We start from the raw sequence: 16,337 nt of genomic DNA, 5'->3' as shown, positions 1-16,337 counted from the left end.
TCCCAGTGGGGCCGCAGCTTTAGTCGTTTTGCTGGGAATGTTAAACACACACGTTCAATTTTTAATTGACTGAAATTTACAACACATGTTTATGATGCGCTTATTGATTTTCAAAGGCACCATTCGAATGATTTTAGGAAAGAAATAAATCAATGCAACGTTTTTCATTACTATTCGAATTGAATTATTATTTATAACACTGTAGTTTCATTTTACTACAGTTTAATCAATTTTTATACACATGATAGGAATTTAAATCAGGATTTTTATGTGTCCCTCCTTTTTGGTGGGTTAGCGTGCATTGTTCTTTCAATAGGTTGCTGTAACTATAATATTATATAAACGAAATTACAGTTTTCAATTGTGGTGTTATATAAATGTTCAACGCAAGAAATATAATATTATAATAATTACTTTAATATCAAATAATAATGGAATAATAAGAACAATAATTAAATTATTAAACGCATACCTATTTTAATCTAGTGGTGATGTTGGGGGAATGGTAAATATATTATAGTAAAAACCGAAGAATCCCTTTAAATTAAAATAAAATGTTATTATGAAACACACAATATGATGTTTTGTATGTTTGATTCGACTTATTATTATTATTGATGTATTTACTTTGTGTAGTTTTATTCATCAGTCCAGTTAAACATTAATATACAGGGTGTCCCGTGAGGATTTACTCATTGCGATATCTCTCAAAATAATGGTGATATCGAAATTCTGGTTTGGTAATAAAACTCACAGGGATAACAACTACAATTATTGTTTATATTTTAATGTTTTGGTAAAAAAGTTAAAAAATATATTTTTATATTTAATTATTTCCAAAAAAATTGAAGATAGCCATTTTGTAGAGTTTATTTTTCTGAAAATATTGACGTTTCAAAATTTTATTTTCATTAATTTCCTGATTTTTAATATTTTTTTAGTTTCGAGAAAAATTACGAATTATTTAACACCATAATGTTATCAAACATGTGACCCGCCGCGCCGCGCGCATTCCCATTCGGCCGGCCGAATACTCTCCGTGTTCCTAATAGTCATAAATTTATAACCATATTTTATTTCATCAAAACTAGAAAAAATATCAAAATTCAGGAAATTAATGGAAATATTCAAAATATGAAACGTCAATATTTTCAGAAAAATAAACGCTACAAAATGGCTATCTTTAATTTTTTTGGAAATAATTAAATAAAAAAATATTTTTTTAAATTTTTTTATAAAAACATTAAAATAAATTTGAAAATGAAATAATTGTAGTTCTTATCCCTGTAAATCTTATAATAAAACCAGAATTATGATATCTCCATTATTTCGTGAGATATCGTCATGGGTAAATGCTCACGGGAGGACACTCTGTATATAAACTATATTTAATTATACCGTTTCAATTTCCGTAATAATACTCCTATGCCTATCTGCAGTGTATAACTGCAATCAGAATATCATACAATTTGGCGATAATTTTACAATAATCAAGTGTTAACATACGCTATATATGTATATAGTGTTTTTTTGTTTTCAATAATTAATTATTTTCGAGGAGGATCTTATTTATCAATTGACAATAATAGCCCCTGACGTCTGTATAGTAGTACAAACGCCAATATTAATTTGAAAGAGAGGACAGACGCGCATATTATTTATATTTTAATAACACATCGTTCGACATACAGAAAACAATCGACGGTCTCTGCGATGCACATGCATGCGGTGCAGTGAACTAGAAATTAAACTACGCGCACTCGTCTACCGAAATGAACAATATGTGCATACACTGTGCGAGAGTGCGAGTTCCGCCCTAAGCGCTGCAATGCCGCGCGCATTAGCATTGTAGGGGTGTATTTTTTATTTGTATTTTTTTTTTTGTTTTTTTTTAATTTAAAATAACACAAATGCCAGACGCACCGACCGCTTCGTATATACCACATAAGTTATAAATGTACGACTTGTGAGTGACTATACTCGGTCGCCGAAAGCCAAACCCAACATATCACCGAGAAACACTATAGAACGAGCGATACGATAATGATAGGTAATCGTAAATAGAGGAATATTTTGGAAAATAGAAGTATATATCCTGTGTAGGTAATTTATACGTATAATAACTGGTCATAGGACTTAAACAATTTGTCGGTTTTGGAACTCTAAACCGTTCGACTGTAGTGTTATATGCTTATTATCACATTGAATTAACAATATAAATAATTAAGGATGGACCGATACTAGAACCGATACGAAAAAAAAAGAAAAAGCCCACCGAACAGCATAGTATATCACAATAATTTACAAACGCACAGGTTAGATTATAAATATCACAATAATATTTAACAGCAATATAGACGTATTATTTTAAAATTCAAAATTGTTATACAATTGATAACAATTAACAAAACTATTTCTAGTCACAGTGCCGCATTACAACTATAGTTAGTAGATATTTGTGTTACTACTTACGAGTTTACTAATTATTAAATACCATTTATATTAAAAATAAACATGTGATAACTATTAAATAATCATTGATTACCATTAATAATCGATGTTTTCACTTTTTTAGATAATATTTGTGGTATCGGTTTTATGGTAGTATCGGCTCTCTTGCTTTTTTGCCAAAAATGTTGTTTTAATATTTTCATGTATATTAGCGGGAATCGGTTTTGTATCGGCAGCATATATCGGTGTATCGGATATCGGTATAAGTGGTATCGGCTCGTCCCTATAATTAATACAGTTTATTATCATGTTAGATATATAAATAATATTTTTTCATATATCACTCTGACTCTACTTTTAAAATTCCCGATGACTATCCCCAAGAAGGTTAAAATGTAAATGGTGTCGTGATCAGCTTTTATATAATAAATAAAAAAAAATTAATACATATAGGTAATATACTAACTAGCAATCGAAAATTTTGGGTGGACGATTTCCTCTGCAGGCGTATATTATGTACTGTCTATTAGATTTTTTTTAAATCTAATATGTTTCAATACCTTACCTATATGTTTATTACTAAATCACATTTACTCATTAAGCCATTATAATATGCACAAATTGTAAATACATAATTAAATCATCATTATATTTTAATTTTATTGTACTGGCAGTCCTTCTCCAATCAACTAAAACATTGTTATTACTAATAAGTTTAATGAGTGAATTGTAATAACTATAATAAGGTGTTTAATCACATGTTTTTAATACATTATAATATGGGTTTACATGGCCATTATAATATGATAAATCAGACAAAGATTCAATAAAATAATAATATTAGGTACACATTTTCTTATTTTGATAACAAATTATTTGATTTTTCAACTAAAAACCATTTTAATAAATTTACGAAATTATTACTAGGGAATAACAATTTTTATAATAAGCAGTTTTTAATAGCAGTTTAAAAACAAAACAATTTTAGTTTTGATTCCTCAGTAGTATATTATTTGGTGAATTTTTGTCATTATTCCGGAGCTATTTTTCATATACGGATATCTGGTATCAATACAAAACTTTTAACCATTTATTTAAAATGGTCGGTAGCTTTGGCTGTACCGAGAAATTCGTATTGAACAAATTAAACAGGATACCAACTGCATTCTGTGAGACAAAAAAAATCATAATATTTTATACTTAACTATTATCTTAATACTTAAATTAATCTAATTTAATCGCTGTCTCTAAAATAATAATATGACAAAATATCGTATAGATAGACGATTCACCATAGCTCAGTACTGAACAAAAAAGAAAATAATAATACATTGTCAGATTCTGAAAAAAAGATATAAGCCACATTGTGAGAAGTTTTGAAAATGAACTTAGGAGACATTTCTTAAGCATTAACGTCAAAAATATAAAATGTAAGGTTGTTGACAAGACCAACAACGACGTTAGAACTGATATAAAAACTTTATCAATCAACACATTTATCTACTACATAGAACGATAGAACGAAAGAGAATATCATGCACTAAAAATAATGAATCAATCTGATACTAAATTCAGTTATAATAACAATGAAAAAACATTTCCTCTATAGTAAAAGAGTTAGCTACTAAGAATTATTTTTGTGATATATGATTCATTAAATTTTATTTGTTGGGAAAAAAAGCTTCAAAATGTAATACAAGTCTTCTAATATATTGCCACATCGGTAGTTAAAAAATATTTAAAATACATAGTCACAATTTTTTTTGTAATAAACACAGAAAGTTTGAATTTTAAAAAAAATAGGTAAAAATCACGATAATTTGCAATTTATTTTGAATTAAAAATTCATAAAAATGTATCTTTTTAAATCTAAGGTTTGAAAATTCAATGCAAGATTCTTCATGAGTCTGTCTACTTTTATCAATTAAAAAATGCCTACCGGAAAGTCAAATAAAATTTTTATGAGTATTTGAATTACAACATTGGATATTCACTCAATTGTCATCTAGTACCGATATTCTTATTTTGTTGTTATTCAAAAACGAATTGCTGTAGAAACTTGAAATTTACACCATTATCTTATTTTATCAATTCTTATTGATAACATTTTCAATATATTTCAACAATTTTTAAGCTATTTATTGGCATTTGAAAATTTCCGTCTTTTTAGTTTTTTATTCTACGAATGTCGATAAAATTCCATTCATTGGGTTATAAACTTGAACATTTAATACTATGTTCCCCATAAGTTTATATAATAGCAGTTGGAAAATATTAAAACTACATAGGCAAGTTATTTTTTTTTTATAACCATTCAAAGTTCAAATTTTGACATTTATTTAATTGAAAATTTACGAATTCTTTAAATGTTATAAATTTATAAAACGTTTAAATTTTATAGCTAAGGATTAAAAATTTAAAACAAGGGTAAATAGTTAATTCCGTTTTATTTTAATTAATTTAAAATTAAAGATGAAACTTTTATAGACTTTTATCATGAAAGTGTTTTTGCTCAACACTGGATACAGTGAATTTTGTTTTAATAATGTTCGCTCTTGCACAATATTGAAATCTATTTTATTCGGTTTTAAGTTCTATAAAGTACATTCTTGCCCTAAAGTAATATTTTTATCCATTATAAAATATACGACCGCGTTGGTGCTATAATATAATGTAATATATATATAATATTATTGACGCGAACTTTTTCCGTTCAGCCTAAAGCATTAAATCTATATACATATATTATATTTATTAAGCAGACGGTTTTTTTTCCTACCCTTACGTATATATATATATATATATATATATAAGGGTGAGCGGGCGCCTTTTACCACTCTTACGATTTCCGTCGGTCCGGACGAATCGAAACGTCGAGAATATATACAAGACCGTGACAAGAGAACTGCTCCAGATGTTGTTTTGCCGGAGCACTTTTGTATTTTGATTCGCTCGGGCGTGCATGTCGAGTAATGCGATGGGTTTTCGCACACGTAACAACAACAAAAACGACAATAATAATAATGTTTCAGAGACTAAAACGAAACTATTGTTTTCTACGTACTGCGTACAATATGCGCAGGTACCTAATAACTTGCAGCAGTCCCGCCGGTCATAATAATATGACATGCTCGACCGACAAAAGCCTCGTGTGTGTGTGTGTGAGAGAGAGAGAAATTTGAATGTTTTACATAAATTGTTGCTATTTTGGTTATATACGTATCGATTGTAATTTGTAGGTCCCTGCGATGTGTATATGCAAAGTGTTACACCGCAAAAAGCCGCGTCATGGAAAAGGTGAAGGGACATTTTCCCCGAGGAGCCTCACCTTGATAAAACTTTGTTGCATGAACTCTGCAGCTTTACTGTTTGCACCGTACACTTTTGAAACTTTATCTGAAAATTATTGATACATAATTTGAGCACAACTTTAACGCAATATTGTTTTCCTATTATACATCCAATTTACATAATGTTTTGCACCTGCTTATATACAATTATACAAATGTAAATAATACACTAAATTATTCTAAAATAAAGTAGGATTGCAAGTAACTGCACAAGTCAAATTGGAAGTATTACAATATTCTACGTGTAGTTATCATTCGTTTGAATAAGTGTCTATAAGTAGAACATTTTTACAGACCCGACACTGCATCGTAAATTATAATATGAAAACAATTCTATACATTTTATCTTACATTGTAAATACAAATTGACACTTATAAGGTGGTTATGGTTTCCTCCATTTGACCAAATACAAAAACTGAATCCATAAATTTAATTTCCCAATACACTTTCATGTCAAAAACTGACTGATGGCATATTTTTTCACTCTCAAAATATTACCTCACGTTTTAATATTAACCCTTCACAACTAATGCAATGTCTCTACCTCCAGTCCATTTGGAAGGTGATTTTTGCTGTTTATTTAATATTAATATTTTTGATTGAAATGTTACGGTAGTTTTTTTAGATAAAAATTATTCCTATGCATATTTTTTTCAAAAAAAAAAAAAAAAATTATAGGTATTATAACGATAATTAAGTGATTTTATCTCGAATTCTCGAGGGCTCTGTAGTCTGTACCTCTCTGACGTAAGTATATTAGTATATATAATAAATAGTAAATAGCCTCTACGAAACCGTTTTAGCTGAGATTTGATACTATTGGAAAACACATTAATGAAAAATGTGTACATTTGTCATTTGTGTACCTACAGTAGTACATTTTAAATTATAATAAAATAATATTATTATATCAGAACTTACTGCTTTTTTATCTTGCTCGGGTGCTGGGTAGAATACCACGTTATTGTTTCCATCATGAAAAATGTATAAAATAATATTGTAGACAGTATGCATTAAAAGTATTTCTAGTTTGTATTACCTACTTTCTTTTTCTTTTGTAAAAATAAGAATACAAAAATTGAACTAGAAAAAACCAAAAGATTTTTAATCATATGAATGTAACATAAACTTGTTTTTTTTCAGTCTCATTATTCGGTTAAGAGTTGTGCCTCAGTATGCGGATTAGGAACGGAAAATTGCGTCGATGTACCAAGTGACGAAAGGTAAATCATATTCTATTCGTATAATTTTACAAATTGTATTCGATTTATATTATTTAAAAAAAATATATATATATATATTATATATATAATACTCGAATTGTGAATATCTTAAAGTATGCAATGTTAGTTTATAAACCGAATGGCTTATATACCCAATTAAATTATCTGCACCTTATATACTACAGTGTATAAATTTGAACTGTCGAGTATCTGTCTCTAGTTATTATTATTTTTTTTTTATAACTATAATTTATTTTATCATAAATATTATGGTAATTTATTTAAAATCAAAAAAAATATTAGTTTAAAAGATTCACTACTTTAGCTTTTAATGCACCAAGCCATTTTTCAAATTTTAATCGATTGTATGATTTGAATAATTTTTTCGGTTAGCTTTATTTTTATAAATACAATTTATAAAGGGATTTGGCTTACTGATTTTTTTTTTAAATTTAAAATTTATTTATAACTTCTTAAAATCACTTATAGTTATTTTTATATTATAATTTATAGGATATAGGCGATGATGTTCTATATTTTATTTGAATTATTACCTTATTAGAATGGCAGAATTCTGTGATAGAAGTAATACAATTAGTTATAAATTCATCAATAAAATCTTAAGTTCATAAATAAAATACCAAATATAGGTACCTATGCATTATTACAATTTACGAGTTTTATTAATGATAAAAGATGGAAAATATGTCAGTATACGTCGTGCATTACTATAAATGAATATAGTTTTTAGAATTTAATGAGTAATAATGACCTTATAATTTAATTTTGACGTAATCAAACATTAATTGGAAAATTATAACTTCTCTTTAATGGGGTATTCCATAAATATGGTAAATAAACATACTTTATAATCATAAATAACGACCGAATACTTAAAATATTTATTCCATCGTTATTTATAATATTATTACATGTGTAAATCATATAGATTGCATAATTATTAATTATTAATAATAATTTAATAATTTATTATACACTACCTATATTATATATAAGCTGTAAAATAATAATTTTAACAATAAACATACCTATGTAGGTATACATGCTCATGTGTAAATAAGATTTCATAATGTTCATAATCTATGATTGGTTTTCAATTAACTTTAACTATACAAATGTAAATATTAGACCTTTATAAATAACTACCTCATCAAATGTTTGAACGCCACATACACATATATTATGTCTACTACCTAGTAATATAATTATTTAAATATCAAACCCACAAAATTAAATAAAAGGTACTGTTGATGGACGGTTTTCCTCCCTCAAGACATCAAGTAATATTATATTATTATTATTATATTATATTATTTTATTATATTATATTATTACAAATTTACTTATTCTGCAAATTGTATTGATTGTAAATGCGTCTTAAAAAAAATATATTATATCGTTAGTTTAGATTTTTCGTAAAAATTAAATTAAGATTCTTTAATAGATTAACTATACCTTTTTTCATCCAATATTTCTTCAACAATAGTGAACATTATAGATAGAACTTCAAAGAATTATTATTTTAAATAATAAAAATTAAACAAAATTATTATGTTTTATAATTAATTATTAATTATTAATTGATTTAATTTTTTATATTCAGAAAACGTAGCACACTTATTTGTTAACTCTAACATATGAAATTTACATTAAGAAGTTTGTATTTAATTAGGTTAGTTTTAAAATGAGGGTCAATATGATATTATTAAATTTAAAAGAAACAATATTTTCATTATTTTCTAACGAATTATGAGTTTATGTCTATAAATATTTCAAATTATCCATAACTTACCATAATTTAAGATATTATAAAAAATTCTCCGAAAAAACACAAGACATAATATTGTAACATAATACATATTATCATGCCATCATCAAACAAAAGGTAGATTCGCTTTTAAAATTAAAATTAAACTAAATAAGTGACAATGAATTTTTTACTTTTGACTCCTTGATGAAATACTAACTAAACTTTTCTACCAAAAAAGACTCAGAAGTAGAAAATCGAAGCATTTTTACTGTCCCAAAAAGTGACAACGACAAAAAACACATAATTTTAAGATCAAAACATAGGTACATCGCTCCATTCAAAATTTAAAATAAATTTCAATAAAGTATTATGACATTGCTGATTTTTCAGCAATTTATTATTTTAATTTAACAAATAAATAAATATTCTGGGGAGGGTTATAATTTCCGCTCCCGAGCACCAATGGCCGGTGTCATTGATTGTGGAAATAACATATACGAACAATATGGAATCCATCCTGATAAAAACGTCTTCGCGTGTCTATTGATTTGACAACTAAGGTCATTTTATTTGAAGTCGGTATAGGATCACATTTAAAATCACAATATTCGAATAACTCAACTGTAATTCAACTTTGTAGTTTTGGTTTTATTAAAAAATATAGTAATTTGTATTATACACATAAATCCTACAACTTAATATATATCCTCAAGAGCAATGTCCATCACATGGTACCACAATGCAATTGTGGGGGTGAAACTTCACCCCACACGAATGTGTATATTAAAAATGCTTAACTCCCTCTGAACATATTGCCTTGTCGTGTCCATAAAATGCGAACATAAAATACAATTTTCCATCTTCCGCTCAGATTGCACTGATTGCAGAACCATGTAATCCGTGTAATTATATGCACACATTATATCAAAATGTTGTACTTAGGAAATGCTTATAAATGTAGTTAAATGTACAATTAATGTATTAAAATAGGATTTAAATTGTTGCTTTTTTTATACTTATAGCCGTAAATAACTATTTACGCTTTTACTTTGTATTGTATTTAATCAATATTTACTAATACTATTGTAATCTATTGAAATACTTATTTAAAAATTTAAAATTAATTTTGTAGATAATTAACATTTAGTGTAATATATATTATGTTGATCGATTTATAATATAATATTATCTATGATTATTTCAATATGTAAAAAATCAGTTGGTAGTGCAAAAGCAGTATAAAGCAGGTTAACTTTTCATGTACTTAAACAAACAGAAATATTTTTAATAAATAAATAATTAATAACCAAAAATCTAACAAGTGTCAATAGTATACAAGTATGCAGCATTATACAGTAGTAACTATATTACTATAATACTCTAAGTCTTAAAGTGATAACTAAAAAATAAAATATTCACATTAAACCACAAGCTATGGCTTATAATAAAAGAGGCTTAAATTCTAAGTATTAGTGAGACTGTTTTTTTTTAAAATAATTTAATCTATTTAATAACTCAATTTTTTAATTTTTTTTGTAAAATCGTGTTATTGTTTTTTTCTGATTTTTAACGAAACTGATCGTGCCGCCGCCGCCTTCGTTGGAAATCCAGAAAAAAGAATAACAATTAATTGTAAAAAAAATATTCATTACATTTTTTTAATAACACAAGCCGTTAATTTAGGATTAAAAGTTGTGTTCTATTTTTAATTTTTAATTAGTTTTATTTTGACGTACTTATGTTTGTATTATATTATGTTATATTATTATATTACTTATACTTCACTTTACTGTTTATGTCATAGGGGCCGCATGATACCTTCTGAGCTGGAGCGCCTCATATTGGAAAGAAAATCCAAAGGCCACATACCATTTTTCGTCACTGCCACTGCAGGTACGACCGTTCTCGGTGCATTTGATCCAATCAACGAAATTGCGGACATTTGCGAAAAATATAAGATGTGGCTACACATCGATGCTGCCTGGGGAGGAGGGTTGCTTCTATCTCGCAAGTACCGACATCCCCGTTTGGATGGTATCGAACGGTAATTATTTAGTTTCGTATAATTCAATTAAGTTCTCATCGATTCGATGACCTAACGATCAAATAAAGTAATAATATTATTATGATATGGACTTATATCATATATGATTGCCGGTTGGCAATAACTTGACCCTTAGCCACAAGGACATTTATTTTGTCGTCTTCGTCGTACAAACGTACATGATGAAAAATTGTATGTTCACAATATTACATTTTACTCTGCAATTTTCTAGAATTAAAGAGAATTTGTCTGTTATAAAACTTTAAGGTAAGGATAATATCTAGATTCTAGGTCATCTGAGAAAATTTTTTTTGATATTATTTTTAAGTAAGTTTGATCATTTTAAAATGTACAAAAAAAAAAAAAACAGTTAAATTATTCAAAACAATAATATCAATAAAATCTTCCGAGGTGTTCGTGTTTGAAATATACAAAGTTACCCCATCTTCTCAATTAAATAATTATTCCTGATAACCAAAACAAAAGTTGCAGCGTAAAAGGAGCCAATAATAATAATAATAATAGTAAAAATTTCAACCATCGAGTTGCCCTAAATAATTTATTATCTAAATAAATCTTAATATTCTTGCCTTTAAATTTAATAAGAAGTAATGCCACTCTAATTTTAGAAATTACAGAGTCGAATTTATTATTATGAACGTAAAATTTGCCATGTTTTGTACGTTTGTAAGACAGGGATAACTAATGCCCGTCTGTCGTTCATGGTTATATAGTATCGTTTTAATAATTAATGTAAATTCGAGTTTTTATTTATAGAAATACCAAGGAGAAATGTATTTTATTAAACCATACTACCCGATAATAGCGCATAGAATCATAAATTTTAGAATTATGGTTCTGTGAATCAAATAGGTATAAATAATAATTATAGGAAATAGGAATCTCTCGTCGTTATTTACGGTTTACGGCATTTTTCAAAGAAAAGTCTTAATAATTTTTCCTTGGTAGTACCGGTTCTCAACATCATTAATTTAATGAATTTATTTCCTAGTAATTTTAATAATTTAACTGTATAATATAACATGTACAGCTAAATGCATTTTATAGGCTTGGATCACACCGCGTGAATATTATTGTCGGTCTCGATTCTCAAAAACCTATCGATAATAATAATAATAACTACAACACCCAAAATAAAATATGACTAAATGAAAACCGTGTTATATAGAGACTAAAATATAGGACCGAATCAAATTAAGATTTTTATCGACACAAAGTCACAATAACACATCGATAGTGAATTAAAATTATTTATAATAATAAGACTTTTATGTTTTATTTGAGTTATATTATCTTGAAAAAAAGCATTTGTTAACGTCGACAGTAATAAAATTACGAATACTAAACAAGCTTAAGAATTAATAATAATAAATAGAATACAAGCAGGGCGTCGCGTCGTCTGTAGGTGACTTCCAGATTGCTATTAAATCGGTAAGATTCGGTGTTTTGAGCTTTGGAGTTTTCTCTCCGGAGCAAAGTATTTGCAATTATTAATAATATTATAACAATTGACAGCACCACTCGGCCTGCATTTATATCTATTTTATACACCTGCAGTAAGGTTATTGTAACGTAATACAATGAAGAATTCACAATTTTTTTTCACTAGTCGTCTTGGCTATCGTCAACGTTCAGTTTTTTCGGTGTCCTCGAAAACCTGCTGCGGGCTGTGATAAAACATAATATTGTTGTATGAAATACAAATCCGTCATGAAAAACAATGATTCGCGACAAAGTATGCCAATAGTGAATAAAGTGACACGAGTGGGTTATTATTATATTATCATTATTATTATTTAGTAGTAGGTTGGTGGTCGGTTTAGCGCGTGATAATTAGATTTCGAGCCGGCACGTGTCGTGTGGGCAGACGATGATAAACGGAGCCCACAGCCAAAGGGTTTTGTGTGTAAACACAGTGCAAACTGCACGATAAACGCATTCCCGGAGGACTCACTATCGTACGATTCAATATGTACGTGTCACTGGGTGGGCTCAGTGTGTGTGTGTGTGGATCTACCGCCGCTAATATCACGTACTGCAGCTATTATACTATACAACACACTCGTGCACTGGCTGTTACGACGACACCCGCGTAACCCGCAACAGTGGCCGAGCCTCCCCTACGCGAGCGCCGCATCCCTCCGAAGCGCTTAATTGAATTTTAATGTCCGTTCATTAATCAAACGTCTACCGTCTGCCCCGAACACACACGACCCTAACCCCGTTGTAAACAATATTGCTCGGAGGGGGGAGGGGAAAAAAAATATACAAAATTTCCATTTTCCCGCGGCCCCAATCGGTTCGGCGTAATCCTTTCGCGCGATCCTGCTGCAGCGGTTTCGCCCGTTCGTATTTCGCTTGCGGATCCGCCAAACGCGTCTGCTATTGTCATTATTGTATTGTGTACCTTAAATATTGTCGTCGTCGTAACAATATCATTACAGCGAGACCTCTAAATACCGGTCACTCTCGCGGTAACCGTAATTTTGTCCGTTATTTAGAGGCGTTCACTATTCAGAGGAGGAGGGCTGGAGGTAAATTCTCGAAAATAAATCGGAGGAATTAATAATTACATATTTTATTAATTATGTAATGTTTATAATCGGTGATGTTTCTATTATTTTAATGCAAATATTAACTGTACATATTATGTTATTATTTAAAATTATATGAAAAATTCAGTTCCCCTAACTTGTTTAGACCTCGATGCATAGTATTTCGTGTATCAAGGCATTCTCCAATTCAACTGCGTTGGAGACAATATAGGTACGTTTACGAATACGTTCGTATGTAATGGAATCACAAACACAATTAAACACGAGAAGGGACCTACATCCGATGTAGGATATAGTATTAGGATCATAGGCGCAACTAGAGGCTAAACGTTGGGAGTGATTACTATAACCAATCTTAAATATATACTGTAAAAACGTTAGCACACTAATATTTAAGTATCTAAACAGTAATAATGTAATATACCTCGTAAATACATTAGGTATTTACCTATATATTCATATAATGATCTAGTATAAACAGATAAAAATGTCAATGTTACATAATTAATTTTTGATACAACCATATTATATAACTTACTGTAATCATCATAAATAATTTGTGTTTCCACCAAAAACGCCAAATAAAAAACAATCTTACATATAACAAAGAAAACTTTTTTCATATGATTTTTCCATTTTTGGTATTATTGATCTGGGGGTGCTAAATTAACGGCTAGGGCTGCTGAAGCACCCCCAAGCACCCCCCCCCCCTAGTTGCGCCTATGATTAGGATACTTCATAGAACATAAACTAGCAACATTTTTTCAGCAATGCGATCTTGGACCGATAAGATTAACTTAAAACTATAATATAGATAGATATTTATTAAGGCATTCCACGATTATTCAATATTTACGATAACAATTATTGTCGAAATAAGAATGAAATTGCCATAAAAGTGTCCGTTACTTAGATTGCAGGGTATTTAGCGGTTTTCTGGTATAAAAGAAGTGAAAATGTCCCTGTTCCCGAAAAAGGGTGTTCGTCAAGGGAGGTTTCACTGTATTTTCATCGTTCGCGTATTATCGTTAAGTATTACACACATCGCGATAACGCGCAATAATATTATAAGATTACAAGAAATGTCGAAATGTCTATCATCATAACATGGTTTCAATTTCGGTTTCGTTGTTTGTAATACATAATAATATACACGTCAGAATGATGTCTAAAAACCCGATATTATTACCACTTGCCAGGCCCGAATTGAAGCTTTGAACTCAAAAAAATAAAAAATAAGCTCATAAGTGTTTGGCATTAAATTGTTTGTTTATAGTCATTGAAATCGTCCGTCTACGTTAGTTTTATATTTCCGAAAATCAACTGAACTTTGCCTCATTTTCAAATGAAATTTTTGATTATTATATTATATATATCTCGAAACAGTGCCTTAACTTGATTCTTCAATATTCAATAATATCATTGAGATTTTTCGTCTCGATTTAAATTGTTTGTATTATTAAAATGATTTCACACTCCCATATAGTAGTATAATGTTAAAAACAATCACAGACGACGCATATTCAGTTTCAATTATTATTATGCTAGTCTCATTCATTGTATACGAATATGCGATTATACATTTTAGATTCTGAGCGGAGCGAGGAATGTATTGATTTTTACCATGATGTGTGTTTTTTTTGTATTTTTCTTTTTGTGTCTGTGTTTTGGGGCAGTAAGCCAGTAAGTGCTTCGATTATCGACTCCAGTACCTCGTTCGATCAGAAATTGAATATAGTTGGCACTTTGAGGAGGAGAGGGGGGTCAAAAGTAAAAAATTCTCAATTTTTTACCTAATAATTGGGATAAACAAATTAAAAATTAAGGAACAACGGGAATTTTTAGGCACAATCAGTTTTAGACAAAATCAATTTTGATTTTTGATGTAACTTTAAAACAAATGACCATCGATACATGACATTTTTACCAAATATTTATAAAAGTATTTTCTATCCACCATAATATTTTCAAAAAATTTCGATTTAAGTTGAACTATTTATAGTCATATGTATTTTTCGATTATTATTAGTTTTTGTTTGAATTAATATCGATAAAAATTTATTTGTTGGGTATAAAAGCTTGACAATTTAAACAAGGCTCCTAACATATTGTTATAATAGCTGTTGAAAAATAAAATAAATTCATAGTCCCAATTTTTTTTTTATAAACATTCAAAGTTTGAATTTTGACGAAATAAGTAAAAATCACGAAAATTCTCAAATTATTTTAAGCTAGAAATTCATAAAACATTTTACTTTTAAATCTAAGATTTGAAAATTTAATACAAGATTCCTTACAAGTTTGTCTATCTTTATCACAAAAAAAAAAAATGTCCACCAGAAATTCAAACTAAATTTTTATAAGCATTTGAAATTTAAATTTTTACAACATTGGGTTTTCACTAGAATTCTCATTTAGCGATTTTCTTATTTTAATTTAACTCTAAAATAAATGACCGTAGATACTTTAAATTTTTTTGATAAGTTTTGATCTGTTTACATTTTAATTTTTTAACTTTATTAGTTTTTTTTTTATATTAATGTCAATAAAATTTTATTGGTTAGGTCAAAAGCTTCAAAATTTAATATAAGACTTCCAACATATTGTTTCAATAGCAGTTGAAAATTATTAAAAATACATAGGCACGATTTTTTTTTTATAAGCATTTAAAGTTCAAATTTTGACTAAATATGTAAAAATGACGGCAATGTTCAAATTATCTTAGATAGAAATTCATACGAATTTTTATTTTTAAATCCAAGATTTGAAAATTTAATTCAAGATACTTTACAAGTCTGTCTACCTTTATCAAAAAAAAAAAAAAAAAAATGTCGACCGGAAAGTCAAATATTTTAATAAGTAATAATTATCTATAATTTATCCTAGACAGATAAACCGTCTCCACTCAGAATCATTTTTCG

At 28.3% G+C, this 16,337-nt stretch overlaps 1 protein-coding gene across 1 annotated transcript in view; it reads left to right on the top strand.

The window, feature by feature from the left end:
- Positions 1 to 16,337, top strand: part of Gad1 (glutamate decarboxylase) — a 138,736-nt gene that overhangs the window by 102,268 nt on the left and 20,131 nt on the right. The window contains exons 6-7 of the mRNA XM_089215070.1: positions 6,946 to 7,025; positions 10,601 to 10,840. Coding sequence (XP_089071196.1) covers positions 6,946 to 7,025; positions 10,601 to 10,840 — 320 coding nt within the window. The remainder of the gene's footprint in view (positions 1 to 6,945; positions 7,026 to 10,600; positions 10,841 to 16,337) is intronic.

Source organism: Diuraphis noxia, unplaced genomic scaffold (assembly GCF_037042655.1).
Source record: "Diuraphis noxia isolate RWA-SAM2 unplaced genomic scaffold, SU_Dnox_SAM2 contig0001, whole genome shotgun sequence".
In the NCBI taxonomy this organism is placed as follows: domain Eukaryota; kingdom Metazoa; phylum Arthropoda; class Insecta; order Hemiptera; family Aphididae; genus Diuraphis; species Diuraphis noxia.
Note: the sequence above shows the minus strand (reverse complement) of the source record. Positions and strands in the feature narration are given on the sequence as shown.